The 20,268-nt window shown below is 46.0% G+C and overlaps 1 protein-coding gene across 1 annotated transcript in view; it reads left to right on the top strand.

The window, feature by feature from the left end:
• The window catches only part of BOD1L1 (biorientation of chromosomes in cell division 1 like 1), a 105,308-nt gene that overhangs the window by 68,974 nt on the left and 16,066 nt on the right, over positions 1-20,268 (top strand). The window contains exons 11-15 of the mRNA XM_069744861.1: positions 11,222-11,265; positions 14,817-14,898; positions 15,007-15,089; positions 15,182-15,263; positions 15,345-15,403. Of these exons, the coding sequence (XP_069600962.1) occupies positions 11,222-11,265; positions 14,817-14,898; positions 15,007-15,089; positions 15,182-15,263; positions 15,345-15,403 (350 nt within the window). The remainder of the gene's footprint in view (positions 1-11,221; positions 11,266-14,816; positions 14,899-15,006; positions 15,090-15,181; positions 15,264-15,344; positions 15,404-20,268) is intronic.

Genomic DNA, 20,268 nt, shown 5'->3' with positions numbered 1-20,268 from the left:
ACAAGGGGTGTGTGAAAAAAGTAAACTGGACGAAGGACAAGGATCACTTTAAGAGCACAGTCAGATGTCTGTATTACTCCTGGGAGGATACGATCGCAAGCCTCAGCTGGCTGTCGGCTCTCCTGACCAGAGTGTGATGGCATGTATTTCTATTCAGCTGTCATGGTCAGGTCAAGACAGCCGATGGCCAGTCCGAGGATTGTGATGGTATCCTCGCCCGAGTAATGCAGCCGTCTGACTGCGCTCTTAGTGTGAATTTGGCCTAAGCAGGAATAAGGAATTTTCTCCAGTCTTGGAGGCGTAATGTAGGTTTCCATAGCACAGAGGGGTAGTTTGCAGCAAATGAAGAGCTGATGTTTGGTTAGTTGAATTCGGGAAAGTCCCATTAGCAGGGCTGTTCAAGTCGATAAGTCAATCCTCCGGACTCCACAGCACTGGTCACTACTGAGCATGTACATAAAGGGCAGCACAGATTCATCTCCTCTACTACTCCACAGCACTGGTCACTACTGAGCATGTACATACAGTGCAGCACAGATTCATCTCAACTACGACCCCACAGCACTGGTCACTACTGAGTATGTATATAAAGTGCAGCACCGATTCATCTCTACTACTCCACAGCACTGGTCACTACTGAGCATGTACATAAAGTGCAGCACAGATTCATCTCGTGTACGACCCCACAGCACTGGTCACTACTGAGCATGTACATAAACTGCAGCACAGATTCATCTCAACTACGTCCCCACAGCACTGGTCACTACTGAGCATGTACATAAAGTGCAGCACAGATTCATCTCAACTAAAATCCCAGATCCTTAGATCATTAACAGAAAAGACATTTATAGGACATTTCATAACTTTCCCAAATTCTTCTGAAAAATTATACAGCACATTCTGCATTGCACTACTGTACCCAATTTATGATAGATTTTAGATTTCTGAATCTGTCCATTTTATACCAACTCCACATTCCTGTCCATTAGTCTGAAGACCAATGGATGGAGACATGGAGTTGTACACCATTTACTGGTGTCTCTGGAAGCAAGAGAAGTTCATGGCCAGGGACTTTGATAAACTAAGCCAGAAATAGAACCTGAGCGTAAAAACAACTTTAGGTCAGAGTGCATGTTTCAGTGTATTCCGCATCAATGGTCATGGATTGGAATTTCACGTTCCCCAGTCTGACATAATTTTCTTACAATTATTGTCCACATTTTAATATTATTTTTCAAGGTACAGATATTAAAAAAAAAAAAAAATAGAATGCCGAGAAGGGAAAAACTGTTCTAATTTACTTGCTCTTATATCTCGACCTTTCTAGAAATTTGTCCACACTTTTTCAATTGGTTCATTAGTATTTCTCCTTCGCCTCATTGGGGGACACAAACTCTAACCCAAAACTTTATTATTTTATTTTTACGTTTTTGATTTTTACTTTTTACAACAAAGGGGCGACGGATCTTTTCAAGGCTCCGATCTCCCCGAACCATCAACAGGTGAGCACGGAGAGTGTCGCCTCTCTGTATCCTCTCCTGCGACGTGGGATGCCACGCCTGAGCTGGTTCTTAGGGGCGACGTGTCCCCTTCAAGGGCACTGATCTCCAGACACCCTGAACGGACGAGCACATGGAGTGTCGCCTCCTTGTACCCTCTTCCCCAGCCAGGCCTATTGCTGGTCATTCAGCCCTGTCCCATCCTAGGTGATTAACCCTTTGGATGTACAGAGGCCCACCTCGTGGCGTCCGAGCAGCCCCCACTTCACACCACTGTTGAAAATAGATGGTACAAGGAGGCAGACAGTCCCTCTCCACCTCCCTGCTAAATGGACGATGGATTGAGGGCTTCTCTTTATCCCTGCACCGTCCAAACAGCAGTGACAGCAGAGGATCTCTTCTACTTCTCTGACCTGCTGAATAGAGCTGCATACTCTGCCTTCCGGCAGCTTCCTAGGTTAGCCTGTATGCTGCCGGAGGAGGCACTATGTCCAGTATTCCCTGGTCCTAAAACTAGTCTTAAAGGCACACGACCAGCAATCCCTGGTCTTAAAGGTACATGTCCAGTATTCTCTGGTCTTTAAAGGTACATGACCAGCATTCCCTGGTCCTTAAGGCTCATGTCCAGCATTCCCTGGTCTTAAAGGTACATGACCAGCATTCCCTGGTCTTAAAGGCACATGTCCAGTATTCACTGGTCTTAAAGGTACATGACCAGCGTGAACCGCTGAAGCCGGTCACCTTTCCCAGAGTACCTAGTTCAAATGAGCTCAGGAGCCCTCCACTGCCGATCCCATTTTCTTTTCCCCAGAGTACCTAGTTCCCCTGAGTGGGCTTAATCACCGCCGCAATCCATGGCTTCTCTGACCAAGAGAATGTATCCCTATGTGAACCCTCTGGTTCGGAGTGCTCGCAGGGCCAATACAGATGGTCCATCTCCTACATGGGGGCTGTCGGCTAGCAGGGGCCACAAGTATTCTAGAAACGTACAGGCGTCTAGAAAACGGGAGCTTCATTTCTTGATCTCCCTCATCAATGATTTGCTGAGAACTAGACTCCGCATCTGAATCGGAGATGACCTTGGATCTGGACTCGCCAGAGCCTCAGAACAAGATGGATTCGCCTATTTAGGCCATCAACTAATCTGTAGATTGACAAGGACTAGGGTTCTGCTCTAGATCACGCAGGGTCCCTCCAAACGGAGATAAACTCCCTAGTAGTGCATTTGCCATTTTCCTAGACAGCGAGCATCCGGATAAGCTATTCACTGGCGAGCACCATTGTAGCACAGTGGAAAACACTGGTGGTTTTGCAGCATGGGAGTCCAGGGTACCAGCCCCACCACGAACAATTGCAAATGGACTTGCTCTAGAAACAGAAGCCTCTTCAAGCACGGTATCCTTTTTTTCAGCAATATGCAAACACTGCGACATCAGATGCCATGCCTGGTCTGATATTTTTTTGCGTGCTTCCGAGACCCTCGGTACAAGGCGATGTGCTCACCTTGTACCGAGCATCTCCTCCCTGCAGGCCCCGGATCCAAAATGGCCACGGGGCTACATCCGGGTCCTGCAGGGAGGTGGCTTACCAGCCCCTGCTCAGAGCAAGCGCTGGTGAGCCTGCAGCCCTGCATGTCAGATCGCTGATCTGACACAGTGCTCTGCAAAGTGTCAGATCAGCGATCTGACCCTATAACCTGATGCCCCCCCCCTTCCCGGGGCAATGTTACATAAAAAAAAAATATATATATATATATATATATATATATATATATATATATATATATATATAAACATGTGTAAAAAAAATAAAATAAATAAATACATTCCTAAATAAAGAAAAAGAATTTATATATTCCCATAAACACATTTCTTTATCTGGATAATAAAAAAAACAATAAAAGTACACAGATTTAGAATCGCCACGTCCGTAACGGCCACCCCACCTATAAAACTGTCCCGCTAGTTAACCCCTTCAGTGAACGTGGTAAAAAAGGCAAAAAAACACTTTATCATACCGCCGAACAAAAAGTGGAATAACACGCGATCAAAAAGACGGATATCAATAAACATGGTACCGCTGAAAACGTCATCTTGTCCCGCAAAAAACGAGCTGCCATACAGCATCATCAGCGAAAAAATAAAACTTATAGTCCTCAAAATATTTTCTATAAAATAGTTTTTATCGTATAAAAGCACAAAAAAATATAAATGAGGTATAGCTGTAATCGCACTGACCCGAAGAATAAAACTGCTTTATCAATTTTACCATACGTGGCACTGTATAAACGCCCCCTCAAAAAGTAATTCATAAATAGCTGTTTTTTTGGTCATTCTGCCTCACAAAAATTGGAATAAAAAGTGATAAAAAAATTTCAAGTGCCCAAAAATGTTACCAATAAAAACGTCAACTCGTCCCGCAAAAAACAAGACCTCACGTGACTCTGTGGACCAAAATATGGAAAAATTATAGCTCTCAAAATGTGGAGGCGCAAAAACTATTTTTTGCAATAAAGAGTCTTTTAGTGTGTGACGGCTGCCAATCGTAAAAATCCGCTAAAAAAAGCTATAAATAGTGAATCAAACCCCCCTTCATCACCCCCTTAGTTAGGGAAAAATAATAAAATTAAAAAAAAATGTATTTATTTCCATTTTCCCATTAGGGTTGGGGCTAGGGTTAGGGTTTCATTTAGAATTGGGGGTTAACATTCTTTAGGCACATCAGGGGCTCTCCAAACGCGACATGGCGTCAGATCTCAATTCTAGCCAATTCTGAGTTGAAAAAGTAAAACAGTGCTCCTTCCCTTCCGAGCTCTCCCGTGCGCCCAAACAGGGGTCTACCCCAACATATGGGGTATCGGCGTACTCGGGACAAATTGGACAACAACTTTTGGGGTCCAATTCCTCTTGTTACCCTTGGGAAAATACAAATTTGGGTGGCTAAAAAAATATTTTTAGTGGGAAAAAAATGATTTTTTTATTTTCACGGCTCTGCGTTATAAACTGTAGTGAAACACTTTGGGGTTCAAAGTTCTCACAACACATCTAGATAAGTTCCTTGGGGGGGGTCTAGTTTCTAATATGGGGTCACTTGTGGGGGGTTTCTACTGTTTAGTTACATCAGGGGCTCTGCAAATACAATGTGATGCCTACAGACCATTCCATCTAAGTCTGCATTCCAAATGGCGCTCCTTCCCTTCCAAGCTCTGCCATGCGCCCAAACGGTGGTCCATCCCCACATATGGGGTATTGGCGTACTCGGGACAAATTGGACAACAACTTTTGAGGTCCAATTTCTCCTGTTACCCTTGGGAAAATACAAAAATGGGGGCTAAAACATCATTTTTGTGGGAAAACAATTTTTTATTTTCACGGCTCTGCGTTATAAACTGTAGTGAAACACTTGGGGGTTCAAAGCTCTCACAACACATCTAGATAAGTTCCTTAGCGGGCCTTCTTTCCAAAATGGTGTCACTTGTTGGGAGTTTCAATGTTTAGGCATATCGGGGGCTCTCCAAACGCAACATGGCGTCCCATCTCAATTCCAGTAAATTTTGCATTGAAAAGTCAAATAGCGCTCCTTCCCTTCCGAGCTCTGCCCTGCTCCCAAACAGTGGTTTACCCCCACATATGGGATATCAGCGTACTCAGGACAAATTGTACAACAACTTTTGGGGGTCCATTTTCTCCTGTTACCCTTGGTAAAATAAAATAAATTGGAGCTGAAATAAATTTTGTTTGAAAAAAAAAGTTAAATGTTCATTTTTATTTAAACATTCCAAAAATTCCTGTGAAACACCTGAAGGGTTAACACTAGGACTACTGGTATAGTCATTTTGACTACTTACTTGCAGTAGTTCTAGTCAGGGTTCACGAGTCCAGTAGTTCTAGTGTTAATAAACTTCTTGATTGTGGTTTTGAGCATCTTGAGGGGTGCAGTTTTTAGAATGGTGTCACACTTGGTTATTTTCTATCATATAGACCCCTCAAAATGACTTCAAATGAGATGTGGTCCCTAAAAAAAAAAAATGGTGTTGTAAAAATGAGAATTTGCTGGTCAACTTTTAACCCTTATAACTCCCTAAAAAAAATAATTTTGGTTCCAAAATTGTGCTGATGTAAAGTAGACGTGGTAAATGTTACTTATCAAGTATTTTGTGACATATCTCTGTGATTTAAGGGCATAAAAATTCAAATTTTTTTTAACAAATAAACGCAAGTCTTATCGAAGAAATTTTACCACCATCATGAAGTACAATATGTCTCGAGAAAACAGTGTCAGAATCATCAGGATCCATTGAAGCGTTCCAGAGTTACAGGTCCTTCTCAAAAAATTAGCATATAGTGTTAAATTTCATTATTTACCATAATGTAATGATTACAATTAAACTTTCATATTATAGATTCATTATCCACCAACTGAAATTTGTCAGGTCTTTTATTGTTTTAATACTGATGATTTTGGCATACAACTCCTGATAACCCAAAAAACCTGTCTCAATAAATTAGCATATCAAGAAAAGGTTCTCTAAACGACCTATTACCCTAATCTTCTGAATCAACTAATTAACTCTAAACACATGCAAAAGATACCTGAGGCTTTTATAAACTCCCTGCCTGGTTCATTACTCAAAACCCCCATCATGGGTAAGACTAGCGACCTGACAGATGTCAAGAAGGCCATCATTGACACCCTCAAGCAAGAGGGTAAGACCCAGAAAGAAATTTCTCAACAAATAGGCTGTTCCCAGAGTGCTGTATCAAGGCACCTCAATGGTAAGTCTGTTGGAAGGAAACAATGTGGCAGAAAACGCTGTACGAGAAGAGGAGACCGGACCCTGAGGAAGATTGTGGAGAAGGACCGATTCCAGACCTTGGGGAACCTGAGGAAGCAGTGGACTGAGTCTGGTGTGGAAGCATCCAGAGCCACCGTGCACAGGCGTGTGCAGGAAATGGGCTACAGGTGCCGCATTCCCCAGGTAAAGCCACTTTTGAACCATAAACAGCGGCAGAGGCGCCTGACCTGGGCTACAGAGAAGCAGCACTGGACTGTTGGTAAGTGGTCCCAAGTACTTGTTTCTGATGAAAGCAAATTTTGCATGTCATTCGGAAATCAAGGTGCCAGAGTCTGGAGGAAGACTGGGGAGAAGGAAATGCCAAAATGCCTGAAGTCCAGTGTCAAGTACCCACAGTCAGTGATGGTGTGGGGTGCCATGTCAGCTGCTGGTGTTGGTCCACTGTGTTTCATCAAGGGCAGGGTCAATGCAGCTAGCTATCAGGAGATTTTGGAGCACTTCATGCTTCCATCGGCTGAAATGCTTTATGGAGATGAAGATTTCATTTTTCAGCACGACCTGGCACCTGCTCACAGTGCCAAAACCACTGGTAAATGGTTTACTGACCATGGTATTACTGTGCTCAATTGGCCTGCCAACTCTCCTGACCTGAACCCCATAGAGAATCTGTGGGATATTGTGAAGAGAAAGTTGAGAGACGCAAGACCCAACACTCTGGATGAGCTTAAGGCCGCTATTGAAGCATCCTGGGCCTCCATAACATCTCAGCAGTGTCACAGGCTGATTGCCTCCATGCCACGCCACATTGAAGCAGTCATTTCTGCCAAAGGATTCCCGACCAAGTATTGAGTGCATAACTGAACATTATTATTTGTTGGTTTTTTTGTTTGTTATTAAAAAACACTTTTATTTGATTGGATGGGTGAAATATGCTAATTTATTGAGACAGGTTTTTTGGGTTATCAGGAGTTGTATGCCAAAATCATCAGTATTAAAACAATAAAAGACCTGACAAATTTCAGTTGGTGGATAATGAATCTATAATATATGAAAGTTTAATTGTAATCATTACATTATGGTAAATAATGAAATTTAACACTATATGCTAATTTTTTGAGAAGGACCTGTATACCCTCATAAAGGGACAGTGGTCAGAATTGTAAAAATTGGCCCGGTCATTAACATGCAAACCACCCTTGGGGCTTAAGGGGTTAAAAATACCACGGACTGTCAGACAAACTGACTCGTTCCGTCTTGCGGCCTCGAGTTCAGCACTCTACCTCTCCTTAGCCGCAGAGCAATGGTCTCCTGGCTGGAGACATAAGCTACTTTGACTCAGAACAATAACAGAAAAAATGGAGTGTCCTATGTAATTGTGCTATAGACTTCACGATACGGTGTTTGGTCTATGTAGCTTTTGTTACTGATGGTTCCAGTGTTGGTCTATATTTGTTTGATTCAGAACAGTAACCTTTTTACTGAGACAGTACAGCTGGCCAATCAAATCTCTTGAGCGGGAGACTCTGGTTCACCCCTCTTGGGATGCGGCTAGTTGGGCGGCGCTGTCTGCAGCGAATGCCATTTAATTCAGAAGGGCTTTATGACTCAGAGAACGGAAGCATACACCGTATTGAAAAAACCTGACATCACTCCCTTAGCCGTCATCAAAGCAAAAGGTGGCTACTTTGAAGAACCTAGAATATAAGACATAATTTCAGTTGTTTCACACTTTAAGTATATAATTCCACATGTGTTAATTCATAGTTTTGATGCCTTCAGTGAGAATGTACAATTTTCATAGTCATGAAAATACAGAAAAATCTTTAAATGAAAAGGTGTGTCCAAACTTTTGCTCTGTACTGTACCTTGTGATACTCTTCCTCACCTGGGCTGGCGGATTGACTTTGACAGTTCGTTTCCAGCCCAGCAGATTTCCTTTTTAAGGATGATCCTGGACACCTCCAGAGGGTTGGTAATCCTCCCTTGAGAGAAGGCCATGGCCCTTCAACAGGGAGCCCCCGCACTTGGTCACTCATCACCTCACTCTGAGCCGGATCGGCCATCTTGCAATACTAGCAAATGCCAGAAGGGCCTGTCTGGTCGTGGGCTGCCTTGTCTGCTACGTTGTGAAAAGAATCAGGTTCTCAAGACAGCGCTGAATTTTAGCCCCAGTCTGTACCTGCCCTCATTCCATCCGATTTGCTGTGAAGATCTTGAGGAAAAATGGTGGCAATGGAGGCAGTTCCCTTCGCTTCGTTTGTTTTCTGCAGATCAAACAGTTTTCCAGAGGGTAGTCTCTGAGCGTCTTTCTCATCCGGGGGAGATCCTTTCAATGGTTACTAGTGTCTACAGAGCATCAATACACTGCTCAAGGCCTCTGGTTATTTCGGGAATCCAGTCTCCCGTTCAGTTTTCTGGGGATCCGAACGGTACCACTGCTCCTACAGCAGGTCCAATACCTTCTGGCAGGTCTCACCATCCAAATTCTATCGGATATTGTCACGGCTGTGCCATACGTCTATCATCTAGCAGGTACCCGCGATCAGGTGCCTTGACCTACGTACCTCACACTCTGATGGGCCGAGATCTATCATTCGGTGATCTCTGCAGCACTCAACCCAGGATTAGAACTCTGGGCAGTCTTCTTCAGCCACCAGGGTCTCGCCTCAAGTGAGTGGGAACTTCATCCGGAAGTCTTCCAACAGATCTGTCTTCACTGGAGCACTCCAGATGTAGATCGGATGGCATCCAGACTGTAATGTACTCGAGTTCATGTTTCAGCCTCGAGATCCAAAAGCCATCGCATTGCATGCTCCAGTTCTTTTGTGATGCCAGCTCCATCACACCTCTTCCATTAATTCCGAGAGTCTTTAGGAAGCAGGAAGGGCCCCAGTGATCCTGGGAGATCCACACTGACCAAGTCAGGTGTTAGGTTTTTTGTTTGCGGAACTAGTACTTTTCCATCTTATTGCAACAAAACTGCAAGTAGGGACTTTCTCGCAGGAAGTTTTCACATGTGGTTCTTCCCTATCGCATATTGTTACACCTTGGGACTTTAATGGTCCTGGGGGTCTTACAATAGACTCCTAGTGATCTGGACAGACTTTACTATCATGGATGGTCCCCCCTCTTTTCTCTGCGTTCACGTCATTCAGATGAGTCTTCGGAGCTGGCCGCTCTGTTCCTTCAGACCTTTTCCTTATTACCATCAAGGCAAGGTTGTCCTCAGGCCGTCACCGTCACCTTGTTACCAAGGTGGTATCATTCTCCCACTGTTAAGAGGGCATCGTTCTTCCCTCATCTCTTTCGGTACCAGTCCACAAAACTTAATGGGTTCCCCATACCCTGGACGATGTGAGTGCCCAGAGTAGGTACGTGTCGAGGACAGCATCCTTCCGGAGGTTGGACACTTAAATTGGGCTTCCTGACTGTTTCAGGAAGGGCTTAGCCGTTTCTTCGGCCATGTTAGCCTGGCCGATTCTTTACACCATCCAGAAGTCCTTCTTTGTTAGACGTCAGCCTTTTTTCACTCCACTCGGTCGATCGAGGTTTCTTGGGTTCTAGACACCAGGAGTCAGCAAAGCACATCTGCCAGCTTTGCGGGTTCATCCAGTCCGCATGCATCCTTGAAGCAATATAATTCCCAGACTTCCGCAGACGTGAGTCTGGGCAGGCGGACTCTGCAGGCTGCGCTGGCGCACTTTTAAGTAGCCGTTACACAGGGCCTGATCTGATGTTGCCCCCACCCAGGGTCTGCTTTGGGACGTCCCCATGCTCTGTGTCCCCCAATAAGGCGAAGGAGAAATAGGGATCTTTGTGTACTCACCGTAAAATCCTTTTCTCCGAGCCATTCATTGGGGGACACAGCTCCCACCCTGTTATTAGCTTGTGCTTGTTTTTATAATTTGACATGCTATACTGTCATATATAATTTGACATGCTATACTCATGTTATTATCGATCTCCTACTGCTTTTGCACCAAACTGGTTAGCTGAGAGCCAGCAGGAGGGTGTATACTGCAGGGGAGGAGCTAACTTTCTTTGTATGACTTAGTGGCAGCAGCATACACCCCACAGTCTGTGTCCCACAATGAATGGCTCGGAGAAAAGGATTTTACTGTGGGTGCACAAAAATCCCTATTTTTGCACAGTTTGGCTTTTGCAGGCTCTTTGTTTCCCTCTACATTCTTCTTTGTAGGTCAGCTTAGAGGAGCACAGAAGGCAGATAAAAGCATTGCAAACTCTGTCAGACTATCATAGTGAGGTCACTGACTGATTCTCTGCTAACTCATTCTGCAGCTAGCAATGGAAAGTGCAATGTAGTGACTATAGGTAGCAAACAGTGCATTTTTTTTTTTTTTAAATCAAACCCAATATTTTTTAAGCGCCAATTGCATTAATTTAATATAAAAAAATTAATATCCCCAAAGGTCTCCACTTTAATAACATTATGTATGATAGTATTGTTATGCAAGACCCTGCTGTGGTTTTAAAAGCAACTCTATAAGGCCGGTTTCACATTAGTGTTTTGATGAGCTGCGGAGGGCTGTGGACTTCCTCCGTGAAGCCCTGCCCTCGGCCGCACCTCTGCCGCTAGCTCCACCTACTTCTGCATGCGGCCTGCGTGCCCATCTTTAACATTAGGTACGCAGGTCGTGCGGCTGTATGCGGATGCTTCCGCATGCGTTGTTTTGACGATGCGGCGACCAGCGTAGGACGCAGCTGGTAGCAATTTCTTTTTTTCGTCAAAACGATGCATGCGGAAGCGGAGCTAGCGGAGGAGGTGCGGCCGAGAGTGGGGCTTCACGGAGGTAGTCCGCAGCCCTCCGCAACTCCTCCAAAACGCTAGTGTGAAACTAGCCTAAGGAGTTCGGATTTCTTCGTAGGTAATGCGTTCATTTTTTTTATTATTTGTGTTTCTTGACAGACTCCATGGAGAAGGCGCAGCCTCAGCAGGATGCCGAATGTCATGTAAGTAATAATCTGTAGGTCTGAGTCGGATACGCACGCACGCAAACTTTTGAGAAGACATATAAGGCCATGTTCACACCATCCTTTTTTTAATGCGGAATCGCCGCGATTTTCCCGCTGCGGGTCCGCAGCTGTTTTCCATGCAGGGTACATTACAATGTACCCTATGGAAAACAGGAACTGCTGTGCCCACATTGCGGAAAATCGCGAAAAAAGCCGCGCTGAATAGCCGCGGTAAAAAAGTACCACCATGTCACTTCTTTTTGCGGAACTGCAGCGGTTCTGCACCCATAGACCTCCATTGTGAGGTCAAACCCGCAGTAAAACCCGCAGATGAAAAAAATATCTGCGGGTTTTCTGCGGTTTGTGGTGCAGAACCGCTGCAGTGTGGCTGCCCCCCCGTGCCCCAATCCCACCCCCCCATGCTCCGATGCCACCCCCCCGTGCTCCGACGCCCCCCCCCCCCCCCCGTGCCCTCATCTCCCCCCCCCCTTATACTTACCCGGCCTCCCGGTGTCCGTCCGGCCGTCTTCTCCCTGGGCGCCGCCATCTTGCAAAATGGCGTGCGCATGCGCAGTGCGCCCGCCGAATCTGCCGGCCGGCAGATTCGTTCCAAAGTGCATTTTGATCACTGAGATAGGTTATATCTCAGTGATCAAAATAAAAAAAATAGTAAATGACCCCCCCCCCCCCCCCCCCTGTCACCCCCATAGGTAGGGACAATAAAAAAAATTAAGAATTTTTTTTTTTCCCCACTAAGGTTAGGGGTAGGGTATTTTCAGCCATTTTAACCCTAAAAAACTTCCTAGAAAACACACAGACTCTGCATAGAAAACTGCATCAAAAAACGCACCAAAAAAAGGACCTGCGTTTTCTGCCAAGAGCTGCGGTTTTTAGTCCTGAAAAAAAAGGAGGGAAATCAGGAACGTGTGAACATAGCCTAATTGTCATCTATCTGTTTTAATCCTGGCACAGCAAAACCTTTATTCTCCTGATTTTTATGGATCCTCTGCAAAACTGTCTAACTTGGGGAAACTATAAGTGGCCTTGTAAATTTTTAATTGCTGCTGTATAAAAAAAAAAAAAAAAAAAAGATGATGATGCCATACGGATAACAAACTAGAAATACATTGACCGGCTTTTCTGGATGAAACACAAGACGATTTTTTTTATACACTCGTGTGAACGTAGCCTATGTGATGCAGTGACCCCTGTGGCAGCTAGGGGGCACTGTGAGTGCTCCTTGGGATGTGCATGGAGGCATATCTATTATGATAATCGTGGTGAAACAGTGACTGGCTGTGTTGTGAATGGCCGATATGTGTCGCAGAGGGAGTCTGCGTGGTAAGTCTAATGCAATGTTGTTGTTCTGGGACCTGTAGTCCCTCAAGAGTGTGTATATGTATGGTGTAGTTGTAAGGGAGACTTACTAGGCTAGTTATGTGAGATGGGTGGGACAAACTAGCCACACATCCTCACCCACGCAGGGGAGTGGTTAAGGGTATATAATGTGACCAGGGTGTGGGTCACATGTTCCTGTGTGGTTCCAGTGGAAGGTCCTGGAAAGCCTGTGTGTTGGGAGGCCCTGGGAGTAGGACCGGATCCCTGAATAGCACACTGAACAACCTGTGTTAGATTTACTGGGAGTAGGAATCCTGAAGAGCACGTGGTGGGGCTTTGGACCTGGTGGCCTGGGGTGTTGGACAGAGGTCCTGAATAGCACCTGGACAGGTCACATGTGCGGTTCATGTGAGGAGGAGATGCCAGTGTGTTGGATTTCCTGGGAGTAGGAATCCTGAATAGCGCACTGGGCAACCTGTGTTGGAAGACCTGGGAGTAGGTTTCCTGAAGAGCTCATGCTGGTGTGTTGGGAGGTCCTGGGAGTAGGACCAGATCCCTGAATAGCGCATAGAAAGACTATGATTCTGGATGGTCTATGTGGGGGAAGCTACCGTCCTTCGGTGGGTCTGGACTGACTAAGATATGCCGCCCAGGCAAGTTGGTGATCCCTGTGAGGCAGCTTTCCTGGAGGAGTGGACTGACAAGGAGTCAGGTGGAGCAGGAGCTCCCGTCAGGTACCTATACAGACTGTTGGTGCTTGTGATGTTCTATGAACTGTGTGGTCTCCCACGGTGACTGAACGGAGTGAGGTTCGGTGTGTTTAGAGACCGCGACCCAGTGTCATATGCGCTGTATGTGACTTGGGACATTGGTGAAGTGTACAGTGTACAGACACCCATGATAACTGGGCGAAGTGAGAGGCCCAGCATGTTTAGTGTCTGTGAGACAAAGCTGTAAATGAAGTGTTTAAGATAAAGCTGCAAGTTAATATCACCAGTTGGTGCTTGATGTGTTATGAAATGTAAATGTGAACTGTGCACAAACCGGTTTATGACACTATAATAAACCGTATAGACTGTGTTTAAGCGAAAAATCGTGCCTGACTACGTTAATCCCCTGCCAAGCGAGTGTCCCCCAATACATTCAGTAAGGGTACCGTCACACAGTGCAATTTTGATCGCTACGACGGCACGATTTGTGACGTTCGAGCGATATAGTTACGATCTCGCAGTGTCTGACACGCTCCTGCGATCAGGGACCCCGCTGAGAATCGTACGTCGTAGCAGATCGTTTGAAACTTTCTCTCGTCGTCTAATGTCCCGCTGTGGCGGCATGATCGCATGGTGTAACATATATCGTATACGATGTGCGCATAGTAACCAACGGCTTCTACATCGCACATACGTCATGAAATTATCGCTCCAGCGTCGTAGATTGCAAAGTGTGACAGCAGTCTACGACGCTGGAGCGATATTGTTACGATGCTGGAGCGTCACGGATCGTGCCGTCGTAGCGATGAAAATTGCACTGTGTGACGGTACCCTAAGAGCAATCTTACACCTGATAATGATAAAGAGCTTTACGTTTCCCATACTAAGTGGGCCAAATATGATTGGCAGACTAGTGTGACCGAAGTAAAGAAGGATCGAGCGCATCAGATTTCCAAGTCTTTGTTCTTGCTGTGTATAAACCTCTGAAAAAGGAGTCTGGTTTTCCATGGAAAACATTTCCACGATGAAGTGAGCATGCATGTGTAAGGAGGGGGAATTAAGTGTGCTCTCATCCCCAAGATCCTATCCCAATATGTGGTAGGTGTAATAATAGCAAATACCGCAGACTTTTCTTAAGTGGACATGGTCCTCCCAGTAATACATGCTGGATGTGAGGTTTGTGCAGGATTCTGCTATGTTCCATAGCTCTTGTTTATCAGCACAGATTCATTACTGGAGCGACTTTCCCTTTCTACAGCTCATGAAGGAACGTGTGAACCAAAATTCATAGCCCACACGCATGCCAGTTAAATGAAATTGTTGGCTCTGAATGGTCAAGAATCCGTGCCTCTCATAACAAAAAAGCTTTTTGCTGTTTCATAAAATATTAGACCCATGCACCATTTGTCCCCAGAGGTCCAATGTTGGAACCAAGGTCTTGGTCTTAAGTCATTTTAAAATTAAGGATTTTACTATATAATTTTTTTTTCTATTGCTTAGGACCAGAAACTTGAGGAAGACGAATCACTTTCAATAAAATCGGATGGACCAAATACAGCCGAAAGTATCACAGAGCAAGGAGGTTTGTATGGAACTGGGCTTTTAAGGCTACACCAAGATATATCCTGACAACCAGTCATCGGAATACACAACGTGCGTAAATCTGTTTTGTGTTTTCTTCATAACACAGATAATGTGGAAACTGACGCTAAAGATGTAAAGAAAGAGGAGAAAGCCAAAGTGACTCCGCCAGATCCAAAACCTGAAACTGTGGTGAGCCACGCGTCTCTTACCTTAGTAAATTGCTGTTTTCCTTGGCTTTCTTATATGTTTCTATGGGACTTATTTTTCCTTTGTTATTTTAGGAACCCGATCCGAAGCCTCAACCTGAGAAAAGAAAGCGGGGAAGGCCCCCGAAGAGGCGCACGATTTTAGCCATGCAAGCTGGTAAGTGTCCTCCTTCTCGGCTTGTTAATTCCGATATGTTCTGTTCACCGACTGATCCTAATGTTTTTGCTTCTTTATTAGCCGCGAGGTTGCAGTCTGAAGCACAGCACCCTCCAGATGTATGCATTGCCTCTGCAATGGTAAAAGAAAATACTTTTCATCTATTGTCAGTTCTTATCTATAAATATATATATATATATATATATATATATATATATATATATATATATATATATACATACATACATATTCTGCATTTTTGGACTATAGGATATGTTTTAGACATCAAAAATTTTTTAAAAAAAGTGTATTAACCCGTTCATGACTTATGACTTACAATTATGTCATATGTCCTGTCCACGGCTTTGGTTCGGGCTTACAAGCAGAGCCCATCGGCCACTAACTGCTTTGGGTGGATCTCCGCTCCGCCTGCAAATGTTAATATGTTAAATGTGCCAGCAGAAGGGAGGGTGCATCGTTCTATGTGGCCATCGGGGCGTCTATGGTGTGATCACCGGGAGTTGTCATAAGGCTATGTGCACACGTAGGAAATGTGGTGCAGAATTTTCTGCACTAAATTTGCATCTGCAGATTTAATGCAGTTTCTGTGCAGTTTCTGTGCAGTTTCTGTGCAGTTTCTGTGCAGTTTCTGTGCAGTTTCTGTGCAGTACAACGTTAATCAATGTGAAAAAAAGCTGTGCACATGGTGCAGAAAAATCTGCGCAGAAACGCTGCAGAACTGCACAAAAGAAGCGACGTGCACTTCTTTGAAATCTGCAGCGTTTCTGCAGCATTTTTTTTTTTTTTTAACATTGATTTACATTGTACTGCAAATCACAGTGCAGTCCTGCAGCGTTTCAGCAGCAGAAAAATCTGCTGCAGTTCTGCACCAATTCTGCACTAAATCTGCATCGTGTGCGCTGGGGTTTTGCTGGAGACCTCCCTGCTTGTCAGGACGGTACTCCTGTAAATGCCAGCGTTTAGCTGGCGTTCATAGGAGACGGTGACTTTATCGATACCTAGCAGTGCTGATGTACTGGTATGAATAGTACAAGTGATCGGATGATTGCAGCTTCAAGTGTCTTTAAGGGGAGTAAAAAGTGATAAAAAATTAAAAAAAAAATACACTCGGTATCGCTGTTAGTAAAGGTCTGATCTATCAAAATATATAATAATTGAAAATCTAATCTGTAAAAGGCGTAACAAGAAAGCAAAATCAAAATGTCTGAATTACTTGTTTTGTTTTTCTCCTTTGCCACATTGGGGGACACTAAGTGAATACGAAAAGGGTTTCAAGGGGCCGATCTCCCCCAATCAACAACAGGCAAGCACGGGAAGTGTCGCCTTCCCGTATCCTCGCCTGCAACGCAGGTCAGGCCTGAGCTATCCTAGGGGCAATGATTCCCTTCAGGGCATCGATCTCCCCGCACCAGCAACAGACGGGAACATGGAGTGTCTCCTCCATGTACCCCCTCCTGAGCCAGGCTACAGCCGGACACAGCCCTGTTCCTCCCTAGGGAAGCGAACCCTTAGGATGCACATGATGTCCATGCTGCTCCCACTGCACCACCACTGATAAAACAGCGGCGCTGCATGGAGCTGGACGGTCTCTCTCCACCTCCCCCATAGAAGGGGACAGTGGATAAGAGGGTTCCTGCACCATCCACATCATACCTGCAAGCAAGGCCTTTCCTCCATCCAGGCTTCGCAGTAAGTTGAGGTGGGGTTGCTCCGTTAGCGCGTCACGGGTTCTGTCGTGTTCCTCGGCCGGGCGCCGCTAATTTAGTCCCCGGCTTCGGCCTCTGCTAGGCCACAAGTCGGTAGCTCCGCCCACAAGCGTGTAACTGTGCCGGCAGTACGGCCCACCTTCCTGGAGCTTCTCGTTCTTCACGAGAAGCGCCTTTCTACTTTCGGCAGCCATCTTACACGGAGCTGGCATCACAGGAGGACAGGACTGCGCGTCCACTAATGGGCGACTAGGCTGTAGGCACAGGACCTGGGTAAGTGCTTCCCCAGGCCACTTCTTGTCTTTTACCACAAAGGGCTCTGCTACAATCTCCCTTGAAGTAAAGCACTCTCTCAGTGCTGCACTTGTTCGTCTTCCCTGCAGTATATACATTGGAGATAAAGGTACAGCATGTCCCTACCTAAGGCTTCTAAAAAGGCCACCAAAGAACATAGTATTTTTCACCTCATGTACCCCCTGTCAGGCTGCTACCGAACGGATACACTACTCCAGTCTGCAAAACATGTGATACCAAATGCGCTCAGGAGCCCCCTGCCGCTTCCGATTTTGTGAGTAGTCCCCCTGAGTGGGTTGCATCCTTATCAGTCCATGGCTTCCTTAACTAATTCCATTGAGTCCCTTCAGGATCCCTCCCGGAGTTGGGACACTAATCTGCCTGTCTCTGAGGAATCCCCTACATCTCGGGAACCGTTGACCTGCAGGTGCCATCCTCGCTTAGGCTACTTTCACACATCAGGTTTTTGCTGTCGGGCACAATAATAGACGTATTATGCCTGAAGGTAAAAACTCATGTGTGAAAGTAGCCTTAAAGCAAACACAGGCATCACCCAGGCCTTCTAGTACCTCGGCATCCGTTAGCTTCGTTTCTCGCTCTCCCTCTCCATAGATTGATAGCGATCAAGCCTCTGAGTACGAGTCTGAAGGGCCCCTTGACTTCGAAGCTTTCTCGATCTCTAGCTCTCTCGAGCTTTCTCTCTCAATCTCTAGCTCTCTCGATCTATAGCTTTCTCGCTCTCTAGATCTGGATCTCTCTGGATCTCTCTCGATCTCTCTGGATCTCTCTCGATCTCTCTGGATCTCTCTCGATCTCTCTGGATCTCTCTCGATCTCTCTGGATCTCTCTCGATCTCTCTGGATCTCTCTCAATCTCTCTGGATCTCTCTCGATCTCTCTGGATCTCTCTCGATCTCTCTGGATCTCTCTCGATCTCTAGCTTTCTCGATCTCTAGCTTTCTCGATCTCTAGCTTTCTCGATCTTTCAATCTCTCCCCCCTCTCCCCCTCTCTCTCCAGAACAGGAAGTCCAAATTGTATGCCCGATAACACAGATCTAGTGCATCAGTTTTTCAAACTTTGCATCGGATCCGTTTTTTTGCAAAAATAGACGTATTATGCCTGAGGGCAAAAAACTCATGTGAAAGTAGCCATAAAGCAAACACAGGCATCTTCCAGGCCTTCTGGTGCCTCGGCATCCGTTAGCTCCGTTTCTCGTTCTCCCGCTCCAGGGATTGATAGCGATCAAGCCTCTGAGTACGAGTCTGAAGGGCCCCTTGACTTCGAAGCTTTCTCGATCTCTATCTCTCTCGATCTCTCTATCTCGATCTCTCTCGATCTATAGCTTTCTCGATCTCTCTATCTCTATCTCTCTCGATCTCTCCCTCTCCCCCTCTCTTCGTCTCTCCCTCTCTCCCCGGAGCAGGAAGTCCAAATTGTATGCCCGATAACACTGATCTAGTGCACCAGTTTTTCAAATTTTGCACCGGATCCGTTTTTTGCAAAAATAGACATATTATGCCTGAGGGCAAAAAACTCATGTGAAAGTAGCCATAAAGCAAACACAGGTATCTCCCAGGCCTTCTGGTGCCTCGGCATCCGTTAGCTCCGTTTCTCGTTCTCCCTCTCCAGGGATTGATGGCGATCAAGCCTCTGAGTACGAGTCTGAAGGGCCCCTTGACTTCGAATCTCCGGATTACCAGACAACAATAGTCTCATAGAGGCCGTGAACTTGACCTTGCAGGTTAGCGAAGAACCTGCTTCTGCACACGCGGATAACGCGGTGACCTTTAAGAGGGCCAAATGTCCTCATAGGGTGTTTGCCAATCACCCTGAGTTCCAGGACATAGTTCGACGCCACAGAGAGCGGCCAGACAAACGCTTTGCAGGACAAAAGTCCCTTGAGGCCAGATATCCTTTCCCATCTGACCTCCGCAAACAGTGGGCAGAATCCCCTCCAGTGGATCTTCCTGTGTCCCGATTGGCTTCCAAAACTCTTCTGTCCTTCCCTGATGGATCCTCCATCAGGGATCCCACGGATCACCTAACAGACAGCCTCGCCCGCTCGGTTTTTGAGGCATCAGGTTCTGCACTTGCTCCCTCCTTTGCAGCAACATGGGTAGCTAAAGCTGGTATCCTGGGCATATTCTCTTTACAAGACTATACAAAAGAGTAATCTTGCCCCAGAGATATCTGAGTTGGCAAATCAGATTTCTGTGGCCGGCGACTACGTGGTAAACGCATCCATAGATGCGGCTGATTGCTCTCGCGGCTTCAAACGTAGTAGCTATCAGAAGAGCATTATGGCTCAGGGAGTGGCGAGCGGACTCTGCATCCAAGAAGTCTTTAACTTTCTTGCTCTACCAGAGCGGCCACTTATTTGGAGAAAGACTAGACCAGCTTTACAGTATCTCAGATGCTACAGGCGGGAAGAGCAAGTTCCTTCCCCAGCAGAAAGCTAAGCGTCCTATTCGCCGACTACTGCAGACACGATTCCGGTCCTTTCGGAGCAATCTCAGCTGGTCTTCTACGGACAGTTCGTCTCTCTGGGCATCCCACTCAAAGGGACAAGAGTCCACAGGCATCGAGCAAGACCAGCCACTCATGGAAGTCCCGCTCCAGGCAGGCCAGATATAGAGGATCCAGGTCCCAGAGACGCTCTGTTAAATGACTTGCGACATGCTCCGGTCGACACCAGCAGAGTAGGCGGCCGCCTACTCTATTTCCGCCATGTCTGGCTTGCCGTCGTCCATGACGAATGTGTCAGAGATCTGGTGTCCTCCGGATACAAAATCGAGTTTGTTTCCCATTCCCCAACCTGGTTCTTTGCCTCTCGTCCCCCCCAAAGAGGGAACCAGAGTTCGGTCCTTTTACCAAGCCATCGAATCACTCCGCCAGGATGGCGTCATTACCCCGGTTCCAGTAAGCGAGCTGTTCAAGGGGTTCTATTTCAATCTGTTTGTGGTCCCAAAAAAGGATGGCACAG

This window comes from Ranitomeya imitator, chromosome 1 (genome assembly GCF_032444005.1).
Source record: "Ranitomeya imitator isolate aRanImi1 chromosome 1, aRanImi1.pri, whole genome shotgun sequence".
In the NCBI taxonomy this organism is placed as follows: Eukaryota; Metazoa; Chordata; class Amphibia; order Anura; family Dendrobatidae; genus Ranitomeya; species Ranitomeya imitator.
This window is presented reverse-complemented; position numbering and strand designations above follow the sequence as displayed.